Raw genomic sequence first — 24476 nt, forward strand, 5'->3', positions numbered from 1 at the left:
TGGTTAAGAAATTTAATTAACTTAATAATTGAAGTTGGTATGGCTGTATAACATTGGAATGGATAGTTTTAAAATGTGTTTTACCCGACTAGTATACTAATATAGTAAACCATACCCGTTTTCAGATGACACACGTTTTGTTGACCAGCTGCAGTCTAAAAATAGCACCGAGCAAACTGTAACTTGGTGAGATCAACGGGAAAGTGACACGTCCATGCAATATGCGACAATGTCAGGCATGATGTAACCGTAAACTAATTATAAGTGACAACTAAAGAAGACAAACCTGAAAAATCTAGTAGCTTGACAATGGATATGATCAATATTATTAGAAAGGGACAGCAGTTTCCTACATGACAGGGACGTACCCTCTTTCAGCACATCAGCTGTTGCCTCGGGCATTTTTATCCACTTTTCCATTGATCTTCCAGGTTCAGGAAAGGGTTTTAATGAAGCATTTCCAACTTATTTACCAGGATGTCGATTACTGCTGTTATATTTATCCCATCGCCAACGCAAGCCCGTATTTTTAGCCCACCATCATCAGATGGTGGGCTATTCAAATCGCCTTTCGTCCGTGGTCCGTCATCCGTCCGTCCGTTAACAATTCTTGTTACCGCTATTTCTCAGAAAGTGTACTGAAGGGACCTTTCTCAAATTTTATATGTAGGTTTCTCTAGGACCCAAGTTGTGCATATTGCATTTTGGGACCGATCGCTAAACAAGATGGCCGACCGGCGGCCATCTTTGATTTTGATAGTAAAGTTTGTTACCGCTATTTCTCAGTAAGTACTAAAGGGACCTTTCTCAAATTTCATATGTAGGTTCCCCTATGACCCTTGTTGTGCATATCGCATTTTAGGACCGATCAGTCGACAAGATGGCTGACCAGCGGCCATCTTGGATTTTGATAGTTTAAGTTTGTTACCGCTATTTCTCAGAAAGCACTGAATGGATCTTTTCTCAAATTTTTATGTAGGTTGACACGCCCCTAGGTTCCCCAAGTACTGAATGTGCAAATCACAAATTTTGGGACCGATCGGTCTGCAAGATGGCCGACCGGCGGCCATCCTGGATTTTGATACTTACAGTTTGTTACCGCTATTTCTCAGGGAGTACTGAAGGGATGTTTCTCAAATTTCATATGTAATTTCCTCTAGGACCCTAGTTGTGCATTATACATTTTGGGACTGATCGATCAACAAGATGGCCGACTGGCGGCCATCTTGGATTTTGATAATTAGATTTTGTTACCGCTATTTCTCAGAAAGTACTGAAGGGATGTTTCTCAAATGTCATATGTAGATTCCCCTAGGACCCTAGCTGTGCATAATGCATTTTGGGACCGATCGGTCAACAAGATGGCTGCCAGGCAACCATCTTGGATTTTGATAGTTATCGCTATTTGTCTGCAATTACTGAATGGATATCTCTCATATTTCATGCGTAGTTTCCCCTTGGGCTAGTATCTTTGGGACAATAAAGCGATCTGTCTTAAATGTCATATGTTGTATATTTGAAAAAGTTTGAAAAGCAGGGAAAAGATCCTTCTTTCCATTGTCAGACATAGATCATTCTATGGTGGGCGCCAAGATTCCTCTGGGATCTCTTGTCAAATTACACACGACGCACAAGTCTACCTTACAGTGTTGACGTAAACAAATGGCTGTCCTGTCGGAGGGGCGGTACTAAGCAATTTGGTTGACAGCTGGCGATCCGCCAATGTACATTGCCTACTGGCAAGCTACCAGTTCTCGCCGCCGGGTACCAATTCTCGCCATCGCATATGTACATTTATGATCACAGACGAATTTTGTGACAATTTTTTGTGGAAATTAATATGATAGTGTTTCTATCAGAAGAAGGCTTTATTGACTAAATTTGCGTGGAAATCGTACAGATACAGATGCGATGGTGAGAACTGGTCGCCTGCCAGTAACGTTAGCATATATTAGTTACTGTACTGTATTATAAGGAAGGGAGGCATAATAACAGCAAGGTTTTAAACATTAAATGTACTGAATGTCAAACACTCAACTCAACAGCCTCTTCAGTTTCGAGCATTTGAAAGACCCAACTAAATTTGGAATTGTTTTCTTTTTATATATTTATATCTATTCCGAAAATGAGTAGCCAAATTTCTCTTTTCAATATACAATTACATTTTTAAAATTTAAGTCATTTCGGTTAAGTTTTTCACTATTGTACCACTAAAAATTATTTGCTATTTTGCTTTTGGCACTTTTTCGTCTTTAATAAATAACACTTGGACACACTGGTTTTTTCGGAATACTAAATTATCTTCATCAATATGAAATATCTTTGCATTAAATCTATTCATACATGTAAATGCTAAATAATAATAATAAAAATATATAAAACAAAAGTACCAAAGTATCAAAATAGTTAATTTCTTTTTCTTATTAACAAGGTATACCATGGATTATCAATCATATAATTATGAACAAAATTAAACCCCATAGACCTCCCATAGCAGGACCCTCTTACCAACCTGTCGTACCTACACGCGACCAGAAATACATGCTCCTTTATGCATAAAGCCACATTTGCGCGGTATTAGATATAGAGAAAAGGGGAGGCAATAATATTGGACTGAAACCAAAAAGAGGGTGGGACTCTGTAAAGTTATGGTAAGTATTACATCAAGAAATTATGTTTTACAAGAAAAACTTCAAATTACTTCTTTTGAAGAATTACCGAGAGTTGTGGTCCTTTATGTCTCTCATTTCATATGCAACACGATCCCCTTAAGGTGTTGCCCCACTAGTAAGGACTATGTTCGACCTAACAAAATACTATCAGGATAGTATGCCGTGCGTAAACTTTTCATTCAAAAAACGTCTTCTAAATAACCAGAAAGCCAAGGGTACTCATATTTGGCCTGTAGCATGCTGGGATGAAGGGCTACCAAGTTAAAATAAATGACATTGTCCTTCATTCAAGGTCACAGGGGTCAAATAGGCTAAAATCCTTTAAACAACTTCTTGTGAATAATTAAGATTGATATTGGGCCCGTGGCATGCTGGGATAAAAGGCTATCACGTTTGCGTGTTCAAATGAATAACCTTGACCTTCATTCAAGGTCACAGGGGTAAAAAAGGCTAAAATCTTTAAACGACTTCTTACCAAAAACAGAAGGCTCAGGGTACTGCTATTGGGCCTGTAGCATGCCGGGATGAAGGAATACCAAGTTTGTTAAAAAGAATGACCTTGACCTACATTCAAGGTCACAGGGGTCAATAAGGCTAAATCTTAAAACGACTTCTTGTGAATAACTAAGAGACCTAGAGACCTGATATTTGGCCTGTGACATGCTGGGATGAAGGACTACCAAGTTTGTTAAAATGAATGACCTTGACCTTCATTCAAAGTCACAGGGGTCAAAAAGACTAAAAAAATATAAACAACTTCTTATCAAGAACCAAAAGGCCCAGAGTACTGATATTGGGCATGTAGCATGCTGGGATGAAGGTCTACCAAGTTTGTTCAAATTAATGACCTTGACCTCCATTCAAGGTCACAGGGGTCAAATAGGCTGAAATCCTATAAACAAATTCCTGTGAATAACTAAGAGGTCTAGACACCTGATATTGGGCATGTGGCTTGCTGGAATGAAGAGCTATCAAGTTTGTTCAAATGAATGACCTTGAACTTCATTCAAGGTCAAAGGAGTCAAATAGGCTTAAATCTTTAAATAAATTTTCAAGAACCGAAAGGCATAGGATACTCATATTGGGCCTGTAGCATGCTGTGATAAAGGGCTACCAAGTTTGTTCAAAAAATGACTTTGATGCGTTCAAAAAGGCTAAAATCTTGAAACGACTATGTTGTATTGTGCTAATAGTCAGATGACCGTTAAGGCCCATGGGCTTCTTGTTTTCTTCTGAAGTGGCTTCAATTTTACTATGATATAGTCAAGGGGTGGATAATACGTCAGTGTTAGTAATTCATGGAGTATTGAGGATGTAGCTTAATAGAATTTTTCATTTTTTAATTACCTTCCTTTGTTGGTGTTTTTATAGAAAATTAATTAAAATGTATCTTTCAGGTTAACTGCCAGTACATATCATATAATGAACTACCAAGTGTTTTTTTTAAATAAATAACCTTGACCTTTATTCAAGGTCACACGGGTCAAATAGACTAAAATCCTGATATGACTTCAAACTCTGGTATATTTTCCATAACCTAATGAAATTGGTCCCGTTTAAGAATAACAACAAGAGTTACCTCCCATTTCTCTTCTCTTCATTTCATCCGCGACACTCCTTCAGGTGTCGCTCAACTAGTACTATCAGGATAGTAATATGTTACGTATTGTCTTGTTAAGTGTGCTCCACCACTGACGTCAAAGGATCAATTGATGCTACGTGATAATGATTTGATGAATGGTCAACATTAACTTGTTCGTTCCCAATCAAGTCAGCTGGTTGTCATTTACTGGATCACAACAGAACACCTGGTCATCTGACCAACTTAAGGTTACACGTTGTAGTCTAACATTCATCAGAGGATGTATGAGGGACTAAGAAGTAAGTAGGAAGTTCCATCACAGACTCACTCTGATTTTAGTACTCGATTACCACATAGAACTACAACACACTTTATATAATGCTTTAAAGGCCCATTACCTTTCCGGAGCAAAATATAAAGGTTTCTTAAAAAACATAAATAACATCAGAAAATGCATACCGATGACCTAAAATAAGGTTACGACACCAAACATATACAAGATTTCCTGCGTAATATATGAAATCAGTGGAGAGTCAATTCCCTTTTTTGCCGTCTGGCGCAGTGATAGTCAACTACCGCGCGGTATTTAGGACGACGGCGGGAAACATAATACGACCCGCGTTATGAAAATAACCATTTTATTTATTTTAATCAAATCGTTCAGAAGGTGATGATAAATGTAGTATTAACGGTAAGTTAATAATTTTTAAGACACTACACATTTATCGATCTTGTTTTACATTCCCATTTTAAAAAATACAAGCCGTTTCGGAAAGGTAGTGGGCCTTTAAAAAACACTTGGCACAGATTCTACTGTTAGTCTTAAACTAATCCAAAGCCGAGCTACGATGAGATAGCACTGTGGAATGGACAAGAATTTATTTTCACTATCACAGGGAGACACAACATGGATATGCCGCAACCTCCCATGAAATACTCATTCTGACACACGCGAAGCCTATTGTATACAGGACAGAAGGTCTGTGAATTACCTTAGTTGTTATAGGACGACCAACCAACCAACAAGCTACGAAACATTTCTTTATATTTACATTCTGAGTGTTTCGTCACTATATGAATCAACCAACTGACAAAAACAAACATTTGCCAATGAAAACACTATTAATACAACGATTCTCGTGCATCGATCAGCTGATTTCAAACAATGCGCCAGTTTCACATCAATAAAAAATAGTCCCCCAAAATATTTAATGTATAATACCTAATGTGTTATTTCTTGATATGGAATCAACTACGGTTCACTGTAATAAGTCAATCAAATATTATTTTAACTATATTTTTTTTACGTTTGTCATTTGCAAAAAAAAGGTCGACCGGAAGGCGGAAGCTTGAAAACGCGACGTTGTGGAACGACTTCGTCATCCAGCTGTTCCATTATTCTCGTTTTTCGTCGTATATGGGTGTCATTATCTTAAATACATATCATCCGATCGCGAGGAGCGCTAATGCGCTCCATGGGATATGTTGATAGCTTCTGCTATTCATAGCCGCTATGAAAATTAGAAAAATACATTCAATCCCTATATACTGTCCTCAGTAATCTAAACTGTTGTATGAAATAATGACTGAAGATACAACAAACGAATACATTAAGGTGTTCACTGACTGACAACAGAAGTTGGTTCTTGATCCACTCTCATGCAGCAGTTGTCATCGGTTATCGTTTTTATCCCATTCACCCAAACGCATGAGGCGGTGAAACGCTGTCGTTTGACAGACTGACTACGGATCTTAGCTCTGTAGCCTCCATCCGCATAAAGACATGACATAACAAGACATTCACGTACTGTAAATGGGATCGAGTTTGCGGTACACTAAATAATGCTGCTGCCAAGTTATTTAACATGTGCATCTATTGGAACTTTAACGCATTCACCCCTGAAATCCCCAAATGGAGTATTCCAGCCTTTGAAATAGAAGAATCTAAATATCATCTTCAGATGGGAAGGTGTTAAATTATTAGCTTCGACGTAGGGAACCGCACCCTGGTACCTCTCATCTTCTATTCTTATTTAGTTCATGTTGAGCTAGGCCCGGGTTTGTGCGGTAATCTAATTCAGGTAATCTTCTACATCTTTCTCACTAGGGTTACTGTGTACGTCCTACAGATCGTACAATTGTGTTTCAGACACCGTACCATGACGGACATGATATACTGTACTACAAAGGATCGCTTACTAACCTTCGCATACCTCTTGAGCATCTCTCTGTCTTGTTCTTAGTTTACACAATCTACACATTATCTTCCACGCTATTTTTGTATTATTCTGGCACTCTGCAAAAACGACACTTCCTAGTTCAAGTGTCAGCTTAAAACATCCTGTAAAATGTAATTTCTTGAGGCATCTTTTCATACATAATATACCAAAACTGTTCCAAAGATAACATCAACTATAACCAAAAACGTCTCTAATTCAAAATTTTCTGCGTTCTAGAAAACCCACTGCAGATGCGGATTACTTTTTCTTATGTCTCGATTGTGATTCCTCTATGAACTTTCTATGTAGCTTTCCACTTGGTGAACGTTTGTATGAAGTCTTTTGAGTGACGGAAGAGACGAGAGATGACAACAATTTTTGTGGATTTCGTTGTTTTATTTTACATATTTTAAGCACAACCAAACCAGTGAAAGAGCCAGCTCACTGCACATTAATGATACAGTAATGGAGACCACTAGGCACCACGCTCACGTACAAGTAACACAAACAAACCAGTGAAAGAGCCAGCTCACTGGACATTCATGATACAGTAATGGAGACTACTAGACACCAAGCCCACGTACTAGTAAACACACTCAAACCAGTGAATGAGCCAGTTTACTGGACATTCATGATACAGTAATGGAGACCACTAGACACCAAGCCCACGTACTAGTAACACACCCAAACCAGTGAAAAGAGCCAGCTCACTGGACATTCATGATACAGTAATGTAGACTACTAGACACCAAGCCCACGTACTAGTAACACAACCAAACCAGTGAAAGAAGCCAGCTCACTGGACATTCATGATACAGTAATGGAGACTACTAGACACCAAGCCCACGTACTAGTAACACATCCAAACCAGTGAAAGAGCCAGTTTACTGGACATTCATGATACAGTAATGGAGACCACTAGACACCAAGCCCACGTACTAGTAACACACCCAAACCAGTGAAAGAGCCAGCTCACTGGACATTCATGATACAGTAATGGAGACCACTAGACACCAAGCCCACGTACTAGTAACACAACCAAACCAGTGAAAGACCCAGTTTACTGGACATTCATGATACAGTAATGGAGACTACTAGACACCAAGCCCACGTACTAGTAACACACCCAAACCAGTGAAAGAGCCAGCTCACTGGACATTCATGATACAGTAATGGAGACCACTAGACACCAAGCCCACGTACTAGTAACACAACCAAACCAGTGAAAGAGCCAGCTCACTGGACATTCATGATACAGTAATGGAGACTACTAGACACCAAGCCCACTTACTAGTAACACATCCAAACTTTCAACCGACATACAGCTTCTTTTGGCAATGATATGTATATGTTGTCCCTCACACACACTCCCATGATCCCTAAATATACCTAGTCCAAATTGCCAACTCCTCCTCCATCCCCAACAGCTCCTCACATCCCAGATATAGCCAGAACCATTGTTCCGTAAATACAACAGACCCAAAGAACACTTAGCCAAGGTCATCCAAATACTAGTATACCCAGGGTCCAGTTTCACGAACATTCCTAAAATATAGCATAAATAAATACAAGTTTCTAAACTTATATATGCAACGCTTTTCTATGGAGAATTCTAAGCTGAGGAGTTTCAATGAGTTAAGGTATGTTCATGAAACTTGACCCATAAATTTGACACTCACGACCCCATGGAACTCTGAACATATTTGTATATTGGAGGTTCGGCAAATTCCATCATCCCGATCGACCACTCTCACATTCCAATAGATTTACCCATACCGAACAGCATTCACATGGTCCCCGGGTAATATATGTTCGGCATTTGTACAGTTTATTTTGCACTCACTGTTCCTCATCACATGTTCAACCACATAGGTAACTCGCAAAATGAGCACTTATATAATCGCTCAGATATACTCAACATCATCAAGGATAAAAGCAGACCCATTTGGAGCTCACATCACGGTCCAAAAATTATATCAAAACCCATTTGATACACATACGGTTTACTGATAAACTTTACCTACATAACGAGAGCCAATGAATAATCGGATGGTTCTCTTGATATATTAGAAGTTGGATCTCCCTAAGCACTCGATTTACCAGAATCAAACCCCAATGGGCGCTCGCGATATATCTCTATATGCTTTTGCTCAATCCCAATTTTCCTGGTTTTACAAATATATTGAGTGCACAGCCCCATCAGGTACTCGCAGGGTTCGCCTGAACTGAGCTCAGCCCTATTGGGCGCTTGGTTCGCTTGCAATGTCTATTAGAAATGCTATTGCTCGCGAAGTTATCCAGTAACCTTCGGCTCTCTTGGCATACTAGACCTTAGTCTCACTGGACACTCACATGGTCCACTTTCTGATACCCTAAGCTCCAGCTTAGTTGGTTTACTAACATGATAAATAACCGGCATATCAAATACATATGTATAATAAGAGTAAGTCACATAAAAATAGGATTTATCACAGTATGCAGAATGAACAAAAGGAATGGATTTCTGACCCACACATACTACAACCACTACCTGAATCACAACCTTGTATTCTTCAAAGTCTAATTTTTATAAACCACGGGAACGAGATAATGATAACCGATGAAAATCAAAGATATGATACCGCACGAAAGAGCAAGTGTCCCACTCATTAAATAAACACTACTAAACATTGGACAGTCGACAGTATGTGTGTTATTTATCAATAGTTGTATGTTATGTCCCCCTTGGATAATCTAATTTTCTTCTCGATTAATCAATCATGGCGTCAAGGACATGTCCACACATGTCTTCACGTGTTGTGGAGGCGAGATGTGAAAGCGCCACATCTAATGTTGCCCTAAATGACATGTACACCACGGTACATTATTATAGTGATACTTTAACTCTGTGCGATACCGCGTATGATCTCGACATTCGTGTGTTTGTGACGTGTTCAGACGACACACTAAGGTATCGGATCTGTAAATTGTAAGTTGCCGTCACTGTTGTAACGATCTAAACAATTGTGATCACCTGATTTGTGACAGTTCGTGAAAGAGGACGTATCGTAATTGATCCAGCCTGATGATTTCCCAGTCACAATCCAGTGTTGTGCATGAGCGTATATTTCGTGTCCGTATCTGTTTCTCGCATGTAACCCTGGATTTCTAGGCACGTTCACCCAATTTCCATTTAATAGCACTTTTGTCGGCTTTATAGAGTTCTGCATTAGTAATTCTGAATCCATTATGTGTTGGCCATATAATTCGGCATGCCAATGTCCGCTTCCAATTCTGAACTTGCCGCCGGCCGTGCGGTTGTCAGCGCAACACCACAAGGCAGAGCCGTCACGAAAAGCATATCCTGCAGACTCAAAAGTAGCCTTTAATTTCTGTAATTGTGAGTAATTAGCAGTGAGGAAGGTTATATCAGCATCCCGTTCCCACGGCAACACTTTATTTAGTTTGACTGCCCCGAGTAATGTACCCTCCTGAAGCTCACAAATCGCTCCTGCTTTTTCGCAAGCGTTCATTATAAAGGTTATTAAATTTGCCAGCTCTTCCAAACAACATGACGTTACGGAAAACCCTGTTCCCAAAAAACACTTAATTGGTTTAGGACAATTAAAATCCACTTCAAACTTTGAAGATACAAACTTCATCGTTCTCAGTTGGTATTTCCCACCGAATTCCTTCCAATCCAATACTCTCGAACTTCTGATAGTCCTATTGGAGTAAAACATGGAATCCGGACAAACAACAGACTCCCCTTCAGCCCGCAGGAAAAAGTCTTCCCACATTCCTTCTTGTGATAAACTCTCATCAAATTTAAACTTGGAAATTAATGTTTTACTTATAACAAATGAATTTTCAATATGGTCACAAAATACACACTCGTGAATGGATTCCTGATAACCTTCTTCATACACAAGTGTGTAGTTCTTGTAAGCTCGTTGTAGACAACCTAATTTCCAGAAGCCGTTGGAATCCCGAGATGCACCGCCAGCGGAAGTAAGTTGAAGGCGCTCTATCTCCCGGATAAGACGATGTATTCGGGTGTCGTTATCAAACCGGATTAAATCACGAGCGACTAATACGTAGGGTGTTTGCACATGCTCAATAATGTCATTCCAAATTCGACCCTTACTTGTTGTGGTTTTGTAAGTTTTGAATAGGATCTGAGAATATCTGTCATTTTTGAACTGAGGTAGCTCAGATACTTTAGCACCAACGACTACAGACATGTTTCTATTGTAGTTGATAATATCATCTAAAAGTCGGCTAATAGTTTCTACTCGAAAATTGTCAAGTTGTATCACTATGGTAACAAGCTTTTCCTCAGCTACCCGATAGCTACAATTGCTTTGTTCGAACCCTCGGTAAAAGAAAGGGTATCCGAATGTACTCCCTTTGTAAATCTCTGGACAAACGTTGTATGGTTGTTTAACTGTCCGGCGAGTCACTGTCGAAAAATCCAAACCGAACGACTGTAACATGTCGTCTAGAACACGGACGGTCCTCCTCAGAGCATCTCCAGATTTAGTTCCACGTGCATGAACTTTCGCCAACTTGACCAGTTTTGCAGCTTCTGTTAATTTAGATTTGATGTATTCATTGTGCTCATCTTTCTCAGAAGACTCGATATTTGTAACTCTTTTTTCTTTTCGTATCGGTTGCAGTTTCCTGTGAGTGAGTTTCTGTGACACAATGTTGTCGTTCATGTGTACATGAATAGTGATCAGGAGGAAGGCGATGAGGGATATGGCTATACCGACCACGTACCATTTCAGGTAGATCGTCTGCATCCTGTGTTCCCTGGAACATACAAAGATAATGGGTTAATGTTGTGGAAATTAAGAATTTACATACAATATGCAAAACCAACATTTCAAGCAAACAACCAATGATCCTATCCTGAGCAGGACAACACAAGTTTTGTAGCAGATATTTGGTTATATTCCACTGCATGCATTAGTATGTATGATAAGCTGTATGTTTTGGAAGCTACCCGTGTTGTGTCTCCTTGTCATAGTTGGTCTACTGTCCTTTTTACGGTGTTGTCTCACCGACGTTAGTCGTCAAAGACACAGACAAACACATCCCACTCGGTCACAGTACCTCGCTCCTTTTATGCTAAGCGCAAAGCAGAATCAAGTGACTAAGGTGATTGTCGGTCAAAGAACAGAAATCATAGCCATCCTCAGAGCGCTCAATTCGAGGAAAAACGTTGTCTGTGTCCGAGCATCCGACTGCTGTTCGGAGGGTACCGGGCTTGAACCTCGGTTTATCCGTCATTTTTTCCGCTACTTTTGCATTTGGTATCTGTTTCAAGAATTGAGAGCAGACTTAAAAACAGAGGGATACCCGAATCTGGGTAATGTGTCGGGGCGAAGACTACTACCGTGCTTTCCATTTGCGGGTTCGTAACAGTTGTACTAAAATTGATACGGCAACGTCAAATGGATACGTTTGAGTTTTTTCTTGATTGCCAAACCCATATGAAAGATACGCTTCGAAAATAAAAGTCAAAAAAATCGGTGTTAACAATAAAATGGCTATAAAAGTAATACCTAAATAGTTTTGGCAACTGGTACGAATCTGCAAGATGGAACGCGCGGTGGAAAGGGTGGGAAGAGCACGGTTCTGGATCAGTTCGGTGGCCGGAGAGAGCATCTGGCTAGTGTTCATGGTTCGAACCCAGATCTGGCCTTGCACTTTTGGCAACTACATAATTATTGTTATGATAATCGATTGTTCCCGATTATGTTTGGAAGGTATTCCTTACGGTGCTTGCTAGCTAATCCGTTATATACATGTACTTATAAGTTATTGAAATAATATCTCAGGAACACTAGTAACAAGTAAGATGTTGATAGAATTGTACCTGCTGCCCTTATTGCATGATCGTAAAAGGCGACTAAATTTAGGATCTTATCTTTTCTCTTCTTCCTAACTGATTTTTTCCTTCCTAATTCCTCCCTTGGCACCGCCTCGCTTTTGGCCTTGAGTTGAGCGTTCGCCCCTGTGAGGAAGGCTCTGGGTTCTGTCCCCTGGCCGAGACACACCAAAGTCTCTAAAAGTGGTAGTTTCTGCTTCCTGCTTAGCGCTCAGCATACAGGGAGTGGGACGACTGGTTCGCCCGTTGTCAGTATAATGTGACCGGGTGGGGTGTGTTGCTTGGTGTCTTCGGCGGCATGCTTCAGTGATATAGCACAATAAAAAGGGCAACAGTCCCACTATACAAGAAGACACAACATGAATATACCGCAGTCTCCCAAAACACGCACCTCGCACAACATACATGCAACACATCGCATACATGGGAGACCGTCCTTACATGACCATAGCTGTTAATAGGACGTTAATTAATCAGACAAACAAACGTGTAAATACTCTTTGTTGCGATGTGATTGGTATATAGATGTAAGTGTAAAGTCAAGGCATTTGCATTAATCTTATGTTGTGGGTACTGTATTACTGGTGTGACATCAAATAAGTAGAGTATATGGTAAAATAATTGTCTAAACCAATCACGATAGGTCGAGTTTAAAGTAGTAAAATAGGAAGTGGAGTAGCGGAGTAAAATGTTAAAGTGATGGGAGCATAATCAGTGTTGTATCACGCCCATTAGTCTGTGTCCAAACTGACATTGACTAAGGACAGCTATCAGCGAAGAAACACAAGTCGAGACAAGCATCTCTAACACTAACGACCTGACGATGTGGTTTATTGAATGTAGAAAGCCTTTCTATATAGTGACATGCAGCCATTAAGTAGTTGTTAACAACCCTGTCTTAATGATTCTGTAGACATTCGGGTTGATTTTAGGTGAATGTTTAGATACATGTCTAACCTGTAGTATAGGTCAACTACAGAATTCGTTCTCCAATAAGACCACCACCCAGAGAAGAAATAAAGGACCAAAGTAGTTAATTTTAGATTGAGGTTAGAGAAATGACATGTTATACCACACACTTTCTACAGGCTTTAGACATTTTTCTTTAATGTTTTACGATGTTTCTGGTAACCTAGTTTCAAAGCATCAAAAATCAGCAAAAGACATCATGTCGGCACCGATCGCTGAAATCATCCAAGTGTGCGCAATTACTGCTCCTATAACAGCCAACGATTTCTGACAAATTGTCGTTAGATCTCAAAACAGTCACTTGAACAAACTATGACGAGGCTGGATATCTAACCTAGCTGGATGATCAATGAACACAGTTCCTATATGTATACTCACGACTTCTACAATACAGCGAAAGAAATCACATTTAACGTTGGCAAAGAGACGAGGGATCAACTATTGCTTAATCATTACCTGTCAACAATGCTGAGTTTGGTATTCATTTGTAATTTTACAATACATGTATTTGTATTAAGATGCATTCTTAGTCCTCTAGAATAAATCTGTGTGCAAATATTGTTATGGCTGGTCGTTTAAAATGTGCGGAAATGGCGATCACAATTCGACTATAGTAGCAAAGTAATAGTTTAAACCGATTTCCATGCGTCATGCCTGTTTCCATGAATAATATAAAGAAAACATATTTGTCTATTAGAGATGAAAAATGTTCCTCATCAAATGAGTATTGCCATATTTGGCTCCCCAGATATTGAATTGCTTGTATTTTGTTACAGTTGAGAAATGTTTTCCATCTATATATGATTGTTTTTAGATATTGAATTGCCTGTACTTAAGGATAAATGCTATTCTGTATATTATACATCACTATAACAAGGCTAAAACACGTGTCAATTACTGTTATCGGTACAGACATCACGACGTTTAGGGCAAGTCGGTGTACAGCATCGTGTTATCGATCAAGCAAGCCCTTCTCTTGTAGAAGAAAAAACATATCGCAAAAATATCAATTAATCGTTTATATTTATCGCTGTTAACAATGAATTGTGACAAGCGTTATTGTATATGACTGAAAATTAATCAAAATGTCATATTCACAAATACATAGACACGGAAAAAACGTGGAAACTCTAGCGAAAAGAGTGTGTATGTATCCAGCAGCCCCTCTGTCAGTTTGTAACATATTATATATATGATGCTGCCATGGAATCGGTTTAGTCAATTCTCGATAGAGACATCACGTATACTTAGACGGAGAATACATGTATTTTCTGCGTGCTTCAGCTCGATCTTAACGGCTTTTTCTATCGTACATCACAATTATACTAAGAGCCAAGCAGGTCATTGAGCTTATCAGTATAAACATTAAGTATTCCTTTTATACATTTATACATTACATTACTGTACAATGTATATACTACTTGTCTTAAGTAAATAAGGTAACGTATTCGATTATCAGGTATTTGGCGGGAAGCCAGTTCTGACCTTATATTTGCGTTTCCTGAAGATATAGTTCATTTCCACTTATCACTGACATCATTGGCCATCATGGTCATCTAACCAAATATCCATTGTGAGGAGAACGTCACTTTAGGTCAGAATGGGTCCTGGAGGTACTGTTGGGTGTCCCATGCCCTTTATTCTCCCCTTTCCCCCACCCCCTCCCCCATTAGCCTCCGTTCTCAGTGCCCTGAGGGGACGGACGAATGAGGACATCGTGGTGATGATGATCTATTGAATCCTGCTGTGATTCTGCTAACTAAAAAGTGTCCAATTCTTTCAGTCTCACACAAATTTCACTGTGGTCACAGTGTGCCATATAAAATCACAATGTATACGTAGAGCGCGCCCACCACCACCACTACACCACCACCACGTGGTAAGGTTTTAAGGTAAGGTTTTAAACGACACCCCCCCCCCCACGCCCTCTACCACTATCATCATACATAGACTTATTCACACGTAAATTCCTGACGTTATTGATACGAAAGTGTTCGCTATTCAGAATGAAATTTGTAGCAATAAATTATTGATATGTACAGCAAAAAGTTCAACCTAATGAATGAAGCTATATCAGTTGTGGATGACACAGATAGAGAGACAGGTCTATAACACAGAGTTATCTATGGTGTGTGTACTAATGTCTACTGTAGACGTGAACGTACCCAGATATACAAACAACAGAGCACGTGTATCTCGGCCTGGTCTACAACATACAGATAACGAGTCGTCGTATACAACATGATTCACTATTCATTAGTGCTGTGGTACCATAGGGTGTAGTGATGCTGATGCTATTATGGGTTCCTCGAGATCCTCGCGAGCGCTTTATCAATTTGCACTTTGTCCTTCAGTACGTGTATATTATGTACAACATACAAGGGTGTGCGGATGTTAAAACAACGCTTTCGAAATCTCTATAACTTAACATGTACATAGCGCCAAACGTAAGACGTCTTGTCAAATAAGTCTAGTGTATTTCGGAAGGAGCTTACCTTGCCAACCGCCTGTTGCTTAGCGACCCGACAATCCTAAGCTTGCCACAGTACCATCAAATCACGACTGCTTTTAGAACCATTACGGTCTGTGGCCCATCATTCTGTCTGTACTCATTAGGTGTGTGGTTTAGCTGACCACTCGAGGCAGTGTCTGCTCCCTTTGTGGACCATAGCGTGTTTCGTTGGCTGGTCAGACGGGAGAGCGTGCCTAATCCTCAATATCAAAGTGATCCGGCCTGCCAATAATCAATATTGGGAACACAGCATGACGTTCATGTGGGGGAGAAACAGCGCTGATACCGCACCACACTACCTATAGCACAGGCGTAACACTGTCTCAGGGTGTCATACTTCACCGAGGCATAATATTTCGGGTTATATCATATCCACGCACTGCGAGTGGCCGAGTGCTGTAGTCATGTTAGTATTGGTCATACCAAGGACTGAGACCGTTCTATTCCTGGTTAGTGTTGGCAGTAACGTGGCATACCCTTGTAGGAGTTGGCCGAAACAAGGATTTTCTTTAACTGGTGGCATGTACCTGCTGCCCCTATTGCATGATCGTAAAAGGTAACTAAATTTAGGATCTTATAAAAAATTGTTTCTCTTCTTCCTAACTGACGTACGGACTTGTCAAATTACTGGTTAGTGTGCTGGCTCATAGAGGTAGAAGGCGCAGCTATGTTTGGCTAGGCGATTGGGTGCCGTAGATCGTGAGTTCGAGACCCGGATAGGGCACGAGTCAATAAATTGTCATGCTTTGTTAAATTGTGTTTCTTTGATATTTTATATATACTAACATATAGAGATTAGTCTATAGTGGGTCTTTGACTTACCAGCGTGCTAAATACCTATGGTTGGCCATGATATAGATTACTCCTGGTGTAATGTGGACTCGTTATTATTCATTGCTCATATCAAGCTAGGTCCCTTCCAGAAGAGGACTTGTATATATAAATGTTTAGAGAAACTATTTCCATGTATAAAGAATATAACACTAAGTCCCTTTATAGAAAGGGACTGATATTAACTTTACGTTTTACTCTATGCTATCGATTTAAGCGAAACCATGTTTGCCTGCGTTCAACACCTGACAACTGCATTACGCGGTTTTCAAACTCGTTACCCAGAGGTGGAAGGCTGCTGGTAAAATATGGTAAAATTCTGGTTGTTGGGAAAAAGACAGTTATCTTTTTGATTTCTCGTTGCCGTCTTGGCCCAATACACTGTATTTCCACATTCGATTATCTGATTTAGGGGAAATGTGATGGATAACTTGATATGATATGTGAAAGAATATATTTTTGTTTATTCAGCGATTGTTACGTACATAAAAGTTGTGTAATATTGAATTAAACACCGTATATACAGTGGAACTGCCGTTCCTTTGTATACTTAGCAGCTGGTCCTAATAAAAAGATGATAAATTTGTCTGTATCCATAAGTTACTGATATAGATATCATATTACTCGGTGGTGAGATAGCGACCGAGGTTGTCTCGAATGTAACTTTGCCTCACTGTTGTTCAAATCTAAGTAAATATACCCTATGCTCTAAACATGTCACTACAAATGTACCCTACAAGTTGCTGATATATTGAGAATTTCTCAACGGAACACTGATAAGTAGATCATCTCCCCTTGGTTTGAAACTAGAGTCGGACTTGTAGAGACAAGTGAGATTTTCGTCTGTAGACTGGTAGAGAGGCTTAAATAAGTGAGATTTCAGTATTCTGGAGACTGGTAGAGAGGCTTAAAGAAGTAAGATTTCAGTATTCTGGAGACTGGTAGAGAGGCTAAAATAAGTGAGATTTCAGTATTCTGGTGACTGGTAGAGAGACTTAAATAAGTGAGATTTCAGTATTCTGGTGACTGGTAGAGAGGTAGTGAGAGTATTCTGGGACTGGTTAAATAAGTGAGATTTCAGTATTCTGGAGACCGGTAGAGAGTCTACATATGTCCGTTTGTGTTACTGGACAGGACAAGGTATTGACTTAAACAGATGCATTAATCACTTAGATAGCGACCGTGCGTGTCCTTTGTGTACCCTCTGTCGCTCGGCCCATTCTATAAATGATAAAACCTAACCCTAATCTTGTACTTTAGGGGTAAAGGGCTAGTTCTTTTCATAACATTTACCACAAGTTTTTCAGTTTTGTCTGTTGTTTACATTTTCAAAGGTTTCTTTCGAAAGAATTAGTGGAAAGACAAAATGTTGAAACGATTACCTTTAAGATTATCCAGTCAAGTTCATGTACTTCAATTGTGTGCATCCATTGGCATGTGTCTTCAGGAGAAATATGCAATCGTTCAATACTATCAGTCAGCTGTCAAGAAATATACAGCGTACATAGATTTTTACATGCACATCTATCAAACGGCTACACCGGAAGGATATCCCCGGATTATTAATCCCTCTCACAAGTGTATGGATGTATACACACAAGATAAATGTCCATATATATGTGTGCGTTGTAGCCAGGTGGGTGGTTAAAACTTCCCTATATAACTCGGCAGATTATCCAGTCGCTCACCTGGAATACAATGTAACCATACTAACTATAATTCCATACCTGAGGAGACTTAATTTATCAGTTATTGGGGAGAGATAACGATGTAGGTGTTGCGGTTTAATTCATATTTATTTTTATTTATTTACTTATACTAATCTGCATAATCAAGGAATCATCTTCGCCAGCCAAGGCTTTTGATTACGTTATACACTGATCTGAGTTACGCAGTCAGAAACCCTGACTTGCGGATTTGATACTGATAAAGAAATTGCTTACATTTCACTTAATGTTCGATTATATATATAATGTTCATGTCAATGTAGGGTGAGATATCCTAATTTCAAAGAATTGAACTTTTTATTGATCATCGATAACTCTTCTTTTGTGTAATTACAATCTTTACATAAATCGTTGTCTACATTTATTGTAATTTGAAAGGGCTTCCAACCACCTTTATCTTACATTGTAAATAAATGTCCGATGCCGAACATTTAAAGTTCATAGTGAAGACGTTGTATTATTGCTACCATCATGGTATATGGTTAGAAGTAACGTGTAGATTCTCCTTAACTTTGCACAGGAATGCTTTTGTATCAAAATAAAAAAAAAAAAAAAAAACTTAAATACTGACCTGAAGTTTCTTCGTGTGTTCTACTCCGTCAAACTGCCAGACGGTGGATGTCCATATCACAGGGAAGGACCATCAAGTGTGCATATTGCAATGGCAGCAACGTTAAAGGCCCACTACCTTTCCGGAGCAAAATTTAAAGGTTTCTAAAAATCATAGATAACATAAGAAAATATATATCGATGGCCTAAGATGAGGTTATAACATGAAGCTTATGCAAGTTTTCCTGCGTTATATTTGATGACAATTGAGTTTCATTTTACTGTTTTGCCTTCTGGGGCAGTGATAGTCAACTACCGCGCGGCATTTAGGACGACGGCGGGAAACATAAGACGACCCGCGTTATGAAAATTAACATTTTATTTATTTAAATTAAATTGTTCAGAAGGTGATGATAAGTGTAGCATTACCGGTAAGTTGATAACTTTTACGACTCTACAAAATTATCAATCTCGTTTTACATTTCTATTTTTAAAAATTAAAAGCCGTTTCGGAAAGGTAGTGGGCCTTTAATGAACCCCACGAACACCTGGGGTCATTTACATGTAGATACAATCTTGTAATGGTTTGTGGTCAGTTTACAGGACAATTTACTGGAAACACAGGAAACAATCTAGGTAACTAGGGCGTTGTGCCTAAGGTCATAGAAATTGCGCAAAGCTTAATAAGTTTTAATAGGGTTGTATTAACAAGTTTTTTTTCAAATTTCATCCAAATGCATAACAAGCATATAGGGAACAGTACAATTATTATCATTATAATATGACATACAATGTATACAAGTATAAGATGGCGGAGGACAATATTTCAGTATTTCAATATACTAATAAGCTACATATGTATAAAAGACGTGATCACAACAGAACCCACGTTGATGCTGGCGGCAAATAAAAAGCAATTTTATCATTTAATTAATTGTAAGCAGAGTTTTTCTTTTCTCTGTTGCATGAAACAAAAAGTTACCCAACATATTCAAAATTTTAACATCTTTACTAGAGAATAATTCTATAAACTTATGCACGCTTGGTCTATGATAAAAAATATCTGTTAATGTATTTTTCTCTTAATTCAGAATATGCCGGACAGAGAAGAACAAAATGTACTTCATCTTCGACGTCATTTTTATCACATAATGAACAAGTCCTTTTGATTTCTAGGAATATTTTTTTATTATAACGTCAGGATTCGATATAAAGGGACAATTCACCTAAACGCCAATTCTTTTACATAACCAAGAAGCAAAATGGCCATAAATGTATTGTTCTTCATTTTTATGAAACTGATAATCATAAGATATTGACGAATTTCCAGTCATTGTTTAGTATTTTAATTGATACCGTGGTAATTACTAATCGTTCGATCAATTACGATTAAGCACGGTACAATATTTTACGCCTGTACATATCGAGCCAAAGTTACGACGTTAAACAACTTGAACTCCTAACCACTGTGGAGGTGATATAATGATTTTTTAGGCCAAGACAATTCACATTAAAAGGATTCGATATTATATTCGTCCACAAATGTGTTAATGGCGGACAGCGAGTGAGTTTGAACATTTCACACCGCATTTCACCACTCCATGGCTTTTCTGACATATCACAGTTTTAAACCGACTGATCTAATTTCCATTAGAACTGGGGGGTTTTCCGATATATATACAAATTTTAATGTTCATCGTTAGAATGAATTTCCCTTTAAGACTATGCATTGCATACGGAATTGGCTTAAAATCTTCTTGGAATTTATGATTATACAGGCTTAATTAAATAGAACTGTGTACAAAAATTATCAACAATATGTTTATACAAATAACATTTAGGAGAGATACATCAAACGCACTATATAATTCTTGAACAAAAAACATCATTAATACGTTGGTGGTATATTTGCAATAAAAAAAATGATTTTCATTTATAACACAATTGATTTTTTCCAAACATATCCAAATCCCAAACTACAAAGTTCGTGCTTAATATGATAGACCCAATTCGTTTTTACAATTAGGTTTCAGATTGAAGTACAACTGGGCTTTCAGGAGAGGATTCTTTGTAATTGCAGACTCCTTATAAAACTCTGATTGAAATACAGATCCGATACAATAGAGGATCTGAGAAAATCCGATTAAGGGTCATGTTCGGATGACCTTTATACCACGTGTAATTCAGATCAAATGCATTTTCTGCACGTTGTTCTGTCAATTGACAACGCCATTTCGCCCCAACATACAAATACAATTAGCTTTATTATGCTCTTTGGGCGAGATGACTACGTACACGGAAATAATTCTGACAGATTTTCAAACTATTTCGTCCCCTGAAATTCACTGTCAAAATTTTGCCAGCGGCAATTTGATTGGTCATTTACAAAGGTCACCTGGACATGACCCCTAATGGGGTTTTCTCAGATCCTCTTATCTAACGTAATGATAATAAGGATCTGTATTTTAATCAGATTGCGTATATAGAAAGCAGTGGGGAAGACTGACCAAATACGACAAAAGCAAGGGGAAGCAGTATGGTTGAGGGAGTGTTAAGGGCATTAGTAGATTTATTCTGAATGGCGATAAATGTCATGCGATCCCCAACTCTCAGTCAATATAGTATCGATATAGTGGTCATCAAATCTCCATCAATACAGTATCGATATAGTGGTCGCCAACTCTCCGCCAATACAGTATCGATATAGCGGTCACCAACTCTCCGCCAATATAGTATCGATATAGCCGTCACCAACTCTCCACCAATACGGTGTCGATATAGCGGTCACCAACTCTCCACCAATACAGTATCGATATATCGGTCACCAACTGTCCATCAATATAGTATCGATTTAGCCGTCACCAACTCTCCATCAATACAGTATCGATATAGCCGTCACCAACTCTCCATCAATACAGTATCGATATATGAAAGCGGTCTCCAACTCTCCACCAATACAGTCATCGCTTATAACGGTCACAAACTCCCCATCACAGTATCAATACAGCCGTCACCAAACTCTCCAACCAATACATGTATCGATTTAAGCGGTTCTCAACTCTCCATCAATACAGTAATCCGATATATATCGGTCACCAACTCTCCAGCACTACAGTATCGATATATCGTTACCAAACTCTCCATCCAATACATCGATATCGATTATAACGGAATCCGAGTACCAACTCTCCTTCCATGATATCGATTATGAATCAATAACTGATATATCTCAACATCTCCCCCAATACAATAGCGGTCATCCAACTCTCCAACTCTCCATCAATACAGTATCGATATATGAAGACGGTCTCCAATACGTTTCGATATATCTCTCCACCACATACAGTATCGATATATCGGTCACAAACTCCCCATCAATACAGTATCAATACAGCCGTCACCAACTCTCCACCAATACAGTATCGATTTAGCGATCTCCAACTCTCCACCAATACAGTTTCGATATAGCAGTCACTACAACTCTCCACCAATACGGTGTCGATATAGCGGTCACCAACTCTCCACCAAAGTACAGTATCGATAATATCGGTCTCCAACTCTCCACCAATACAGTATCGATTTAGCGGTCTCCAACTCTCCACCAATACAGTATCGATTTAGCGGTCTCCAACTCTCCACCAATACAGTATCGATTTAGCGGTTTCCAACTCTCCATCAATATAGATCGATATAGACGGATATAGTATCGATGTCATCGGTCACCAACTCCTCCATCAATACAGTATCGATATATCGGTCTCCAAACTCTCCACCAATACCGGTTTACCGATTATAGCGGGTCTTCAACTCTCCATCAATACAGTATCGATTATAGCGGCCTCCAACTTTCCATCAATACAGTATCGATATGAGCGGTCACCAACTCTCCATCAATACAGGTATCGATGTATCGGGTCCTCCAACTCTCCATCAATACATAGCGATATAGCGTCCTCCAACTCTCCATCAAATACGGTATCAATATATCGGTTCACCAACTCTTCACCAATACAGTTTCGATATATAGTCGGTCACCCAACTCTACATCAATACAGCAATCCGATTTAGCGGTCTCCAAACTTTCCATCAATAACAAGTATCGATGTATCGGGTCACCAACTCTCCAATCACTATAGCATCGATATAGCGGTCGACCAACCTCTCCATCAATACAGTATCGATGATATGGTGGTCCACCAACTCTCCCCCCATCAAATACAGTATCCGATATATAGTCTAGCGGTCTCCAACTCTCCATCAATGCAGCATCGATAGAGCGGTCCACCAACGCTCCCATCAATATAGTATCGATATAGCGGCCACCAACTCTCCATCAATTGTAGTATCGAGAGCGCGGTGTCATCAATTCTCTCCATCAATACAGGTATCGATATCGCGGTCACCAACATCTCCATCAAAACAGTATTCGATATATCGGTCTCCAACTACCCGACGTCGTTATATTTGATATAGGACCTACATTGTTTGCTGGGGATCTCAACAACGCCTTCGAGTGTGAAAACAGGACAAGTACTACTACATGTAAGTTAAAAAGACTTGGTACTTCTGATTATGTTCCTTTAGTTAATTATAATGGAGATGAGTTCCACCTTTATATATTTGCAAAAAATGAAACAGTAAATTAGCTTTGCGAAAAATCTTGTATTGCTAAAGACCAGTATTACTCTGAAAAATCAAAAATTTATCAAAATAAAATATATCGTTATTAATTTGTTTGGCTATAAATCTGCGTTCTCTGTCTGCATGGGAATTTGTATTTTTATTGCTCTTCCTCCTTTTTATGGCCTCTTGTAGCACATGTATGTGACTTTTGTGAATTAAGAATTTTCGGAATTGTTGGAGGTTGGATTTTCTTCTATAAATTAATATATTATAATGAACTTTTAACTAACTGCCTAATCAATGTGTTACATATAACATATTCACGATGTAAAACAAATGTGTATGAAACGTATATATGGACAAATTAAAAAATACTGTATATAAATAAAAGGAATTATATTGAGGCCATAAATGTATTTTATTCTAATGTAGATACATAGTATATTTAATTGGAATTCTATTAACCGGGTCAACAAAATATAGTACATATAACATGTAAGTATACAACAGTTTTTATCATATACTTAAGTATATGTTTTTATATCAGAGTTCCTTCCAGCGTTTCAAACATGAATTTGAAATTATGAAACAGTAGCATAGGGATTTAAATGTAAATAACATTAACTTTTCGGCTTACCAGTAATCAGACACACATAATAGGTGTAGCATTGTTTATACTTTCTGACAGAAGTAGACATGTGTTAAATATTATGGAGCACTGACGGTGGTGTAAGGGAAGTAAAAACTCTGATAAATCAGAATGGGGAATTAATGAATATTACCGATAAACGAATTGAGTGAATGAAAACAAATAATAAATAAATATAAAAAAAAAATAAAGAAAAATAACACGCATTTCTTCACACGGCAGTGATTTAACGTTTCCGGATTTCATCTTATGACTCCTGAATTTAGAA

At 38.7% G+C, this 24476-nt stretch overlaps 1 protein-coding gene across 2 annotated transcripts; it reads right to left on the reverse strand.

The window, feature by feature from the left end:
- Nucleotides 1–6805: 6805 nt before the first annotated feature.
- On the reverse strand, nt 6806–18309 carry LOC138311544 (uncharacterized). Of its 2 annotated transcripts, none has more exons than XM_069252855.1 (2): nt 18043–18309; nt 6806–11267 (listed from the first exon to the last, which is right to left on the reverse strand). In XM_069252855.1, the coding sequence occupies exon 2, from the start codon at nt 11255–11257 to the stop codon at nt 9419–9421; it is 1839 nt and encodes a 612-aa protein (XP_069108956.1). In that variant the 5' UTR covers nt 11258–11267; nt 18043–18309; the 3' UTR covers nt 6806–9418. The 2 variants fall into 2 exon arrangements, with proteins under 2 accessions (XP_069108956.1, XP_069108955.1); XM_069252854.1 differs by lacking the exon at nt 18043–18309 and adding an exon at nt 15813–16601.
- Nucleotides 18310–24476: the final 6167 nt, after the last annotated feature.

This window comes from Argopecten irradians, unplaced genomic scaffold (genome assembly GCF_041381155.1).
Source record: "Argopecten irradians isolate NY unplaced genomic scaffold, Ai_NY scaffold_0045, whole genome shotgun sequence".
NCBI classification, from domain to species: Eukaryota; Metazoa; Mollusca; class Bivalvia; order Pectinida; family Pectinidae; genus Argopecten; species Argopecten irradians.

Coding starts and splice junctions, on each gene's coding strand:
- LOC138311544 (XM_069252855.1), bottom strand. CDS start 11,257: ATGCAGACGATCTACCTGAAATGGTACGTGGTCGGTATAGCCATATCC.